This window comes from Suricata suricatta, chromosome 5, assembly GCF_006229205.1.
Source record: "Suricata suricatta isolate VVHF042 chromosome 5, meerkat_22Aug2017_6uvM2_HiC, whole genome shotgun sequence".
Lineage (NCBI taxonomy): Eukaryota > Metazoa > Chordata > Mammalia > Carnivora > Herpestidae > Suricata > Suricata suricatta.
This window is the reverse complement of record NC_043704.1, coordinates 103,041,238-103,045,084: the sequence shown is the minus strand read 5'-3', so window position 1 is coordinate 103,045,084 and position 3,847 is coordinate 103,041,238. Positions and strand designations below refer to the sequence as shown.

General features: G+C 51.9%; 1 protein-coding gene across 1 annotated transcript in view; it reads right to left on the bottom strand.

Moving 5' to 3' along the window:
* The window catches only part of LOC115291229, a 42,194-nt gene extending 40,597 nt beyond the window's left edge, over window positions 1-1,597 (bottom strand). The window contains exons 1-2 of the mRNA XM_029938751.1: window positions 1,514-1,597; window positions 682-1,085 (exon numbers count right to left, since the gene is read on the bottom strand). Coding sequence (XP_029794611.1) covers window positions 682-1,085; window positions 1,514-1,597 — 488 coding nt within the window. The remainder of the gene's footprint in view (window positions 1-681; window positions 1,086-1,513) is intronic.
* Window positions 1,598-3,847: the final 2,250 nt, after the last annotated feature.

Sequence of the window (3,847 nt, the reverse complement as noted above, 5' to 3'; positions counted from 1 at the left end):
GGTGTGTTCGGGGGAGGGCGAAGAGTCACCCCCGGAGGCTGGAAGGGCGCTAGTCCTCCCGCCGGGAGCAAGGGGGCGCTACAGCGCCACCTGCCTTCCTCCGAACCCGCAGGGCTCCCGCAGCCACCTCCCCCAGGAGGATATGAATAAATCGGGCCCACCTGCCAAGTCCGCAGGGCCGGGTAGCAGGGGCCTAGGGAAACGCGGCTGCAGGGAGCTGCAGCGCCGCCTGTAGGCCCCGCCTCCCGGCCTGGAGCGCTGGGCCTCCGGAGCTGCGCGCCGCCGCCTCTCGCGCGGGCACCTGCGCGCGACCCCGGAGCTGCCTGCCCTACGCAGGTGCTGCGCACCCAGACCCCCGCCAGGGCTAGAGGGTTGGGGTAGAGCATGGGGGGAGCAATGGCTCCCCGTGCTCTGTGCCCGCGCGGGGCAGGCGGTGCCAGCGAAATGCGCTTTGTTTGTGTGGCTGGCGCGGAGGGGGAGGAACGGGGGGGTTGTAGTGCCTGGACGGGAGTGGAACCCTTGCCTCCGCCCGCGCAAGGCCAAGGGCAGAGCCCCGAGATGAGGTGGTGTGGTCAAGGGGGCAAAGCCTCTGTTGCAACGCGTCGTTGTTGGGCCCAGTCGGTCCCCATCCGCTCTGCCCTTTCTCTTTCCGAATCCCCGGAGCCCCGCAGATGCGCTCACCTGTTCTCCACGACCTTCACGCCGCGGCTCATCGTCGCTCTGCAGCTGGGAGGGGGCGCCACGCGCGCCCCAGGCTCCGCGCTCAGTGCAGGCTGGGGCGGCTGCAGGAGGGGCTCGCGCGCTGAGCGCTGCCCGGCACTCTCGGAGGCTGCAGACGCTGCGGGGGGAGGGAAGAGGGCGAGCGAGAGCCACCGGGGGAGGGGACTGACTGGGAGGGGGTGCCGGGCGCGTATCCGCAGCGGCAGCAGCAGTGTGAGGCTGCCGGGGCTCCGGTAACGGAAATGCACGCTCGCCAGCGGCCCCGCGCGTGCACACCAGCGTGCACACTCGCACACGTGCGCATATTCTCCCAGCCTTTGCTGCTTGTTGGCGCCCTTGCCCTGAGGGAACTCGGCTTGATGAGACTAAATGGAGGCTTCTGTGAAGGAGAACAAGCGCCGTTCTTTCTAGAGGGGTCAGAGAGCTCAAGGGAGTAGGGTAGCTACTCCTGTACCTGGAAATTTTCACTGGGGACCACAAGATACCCGCCCAAAGTGTTCTCAGATTTGCTTCTTTAGATCTGTAGCCCCACCCCACCCCCGAAATTCTAGGTCAGGTTTTGTATCTAAAGTACGGGTGCCCGGAGGGAGGCACAGGTTTCATCCGATTAAACAGCTGCATGACTTGCCCCCGCCCCAAACCGTGAAGATGGATGGATTAAATCAGTGGTTCCCAAACTTTGCAATGCATTAAGTCACAAGAGTTTTTTTAAATCGCGATGCCCCAAGTAGAATCCCGCACCAATTAATTCAACGGAGTGGGACCCAGGCATCAGTGGTTAAAAGTTCCCCACCTGATTCCAAAACTCAGGAAACTGTGGGAACCACGGCTTAGACTGTTGGTGGCTCTCACCGCCCACTGTTCTCTTTCGTTCCATTTTTCAGCATGGTTGCTTGTCTGTCTTCCGTGAAGTGGTGGGTGTCACAGCCTCCAGCCCAGGTCTGGTTCACAGTAGTGCTCACTACACAGTTACCGACTGAAGGAGGCAAAAGCAGAATCCAGGATGGGTCCTCTAATTTGCAGCCTTCTCTTTGCTGTTTCTGGAATTCTCCACAGACTGAAATACCCCTGACCTCGTGGAAATGGCCTCACGTAATGCCTGAAGCTGGGGGAAATGGCTAATTGCAGAGCTTCAAGCTCATTGCTTGAAGGGACATCTGTCTTTTAGATTCCTCCAAAAGTCTCAGCCCCTTCCTCCCCCCTCCCCCCAGCACTGTGACTCAAAGGTCCTCTGCTAGCAGTGTGGGTGAGTGCAATGAAAGTCCTAGCCCTTACAGGTGGAGCATCCATGAATCCAACACTGTAGTGGTTACTTTATACTGTAAGAAAGAATTGACTTGGCACTGCTACTGGGCCTTGGTGTTCTCTTTGTTGAACATAAACAATTTCAGAGAACATCAACATCAGATAAGGCCTCTCTGTGACCCTGATGGATCAAGACCAGAACAAGACCACTATGTAATCATGTCTGAACACAGACAAAATGTGAACATTGTCCAAGCCACAAAATACCAAACATACAGCTATTCTGTTTAACAAAGACTGCTGCTTCTTGGCCAGTCACAGCCTTAGCCTCGCTCTAGTCTGCCCTCTCTGGGTAACATTTATGAAGATCACATTCGTAGAACTACCCTTGCTTTCTTAAGCGTGCCCCAAGTCAGTTAATAAAAGCACAAATCCTTTAATAATGTTTTCTAATACCCTTTCACTGAGACACCTCCAAGGTTTCTCATGGCGTGCGTTTCCCTCACTGCAATGAGTAATAAACCCAGCTTGTAGAGCTATAGGTGTATTCCAAGTGGTCTTTGGCAAAAGGGTGTTAAAAATAAATTATCGTATTTAATCACCGCAACAACAGCACAAGGTAAATATTACACCCTCTTTACTTATAAGCTAACTGGGGTTCTTATAGATCAGATAAGTGGCACTCACACAGAGCTACCAGCTATTCGTGGAGAGCTGGTTCCTGTTCACATGGGCTTGTGGGAAGCCAGGCTAATGTGTTGCTTACCCTGCACAAAGTTTAGCTTCCAGATATGCCTGAGCTCTACCCCCAGCTCTGCTGTCTTCTAGCTATGGGAATTTGAGCAAGTTATTTAACTTTTCTCAACTTCAGCTTCCTTCCTCTCTTAGGGACGGGGATATCTAGGAACTGGTATTTTTTATTGAGATATAATTGACATATGACATTGTGTTGATTTCAGATATACAACATAATGGTTCAATATTTGTATATATTGTGAAATGACCACCACGATAAGCCTAGTAAACATCCATCACCACACACATAGTTACAAATTTTTTCCTTGTGATAAGACATTTTAAGCTCAACTCTCTTAGCAATTTTCAAATGTGTAATACATTATAATTAACTATAAGAAATTGGTTTATTTTTTTATAGGCCCCCCAAGTGGCCCAACGCAGCACCTATTGGCAGACCCTGGTTTGGGATCTCCTTTTCCCTTCTTCCCATTCGCTTCTCAACCAATTGTAGCATCGTTTTTGACCCACTCCCTACACTTGCTAAGGTCACCAGCTACCTTGCAGCTGCTAGATCCGAAGTGCCATTTTCCATATGCCATTGACTCACTCGACCATTTTCCCCTTGCTAAAATTCTCCTTCTTTGGTTTCCAGGAGGCCCACATGGTATGATAAGCAACTGAGGCCCAGAGAACTGAAACTCTTTTTTTCTTTTTTTAGTGTTTATTTATTTTTGAGAGAGCAAGTGGGGAAGGGCAAAGAGAGAAGGAAACAGAGGATCCAAAGCAGACTCTGCACCGTCAGCAGAGATCTGGATGTAGGGCTCTAACCCACAAACCGTGAGATCATGACCTGAGCCAAAGCTGGACATTTAACCGACTGAGCCATCCAGGCGCCCAGAAAACTGAAACTCTTGATCCAACCCTGTAAGGCACTAGAGCCTAAAAACAAACCATATGAGTGAGCTTGGAAGTGAGCTTGGAAATGGATCCTTTACCCCAGTTGAGTCTTTTCATGACTGCTAAGCCACTTCTAGATTCCTGACCCACACAAACTATAAATAGCATTTGTTGTTTTAAGCTCATAAACGTCGGGGGAGTTTATTATGCATCAATAACAAATACAAACAGGAAACAAGACCCTATG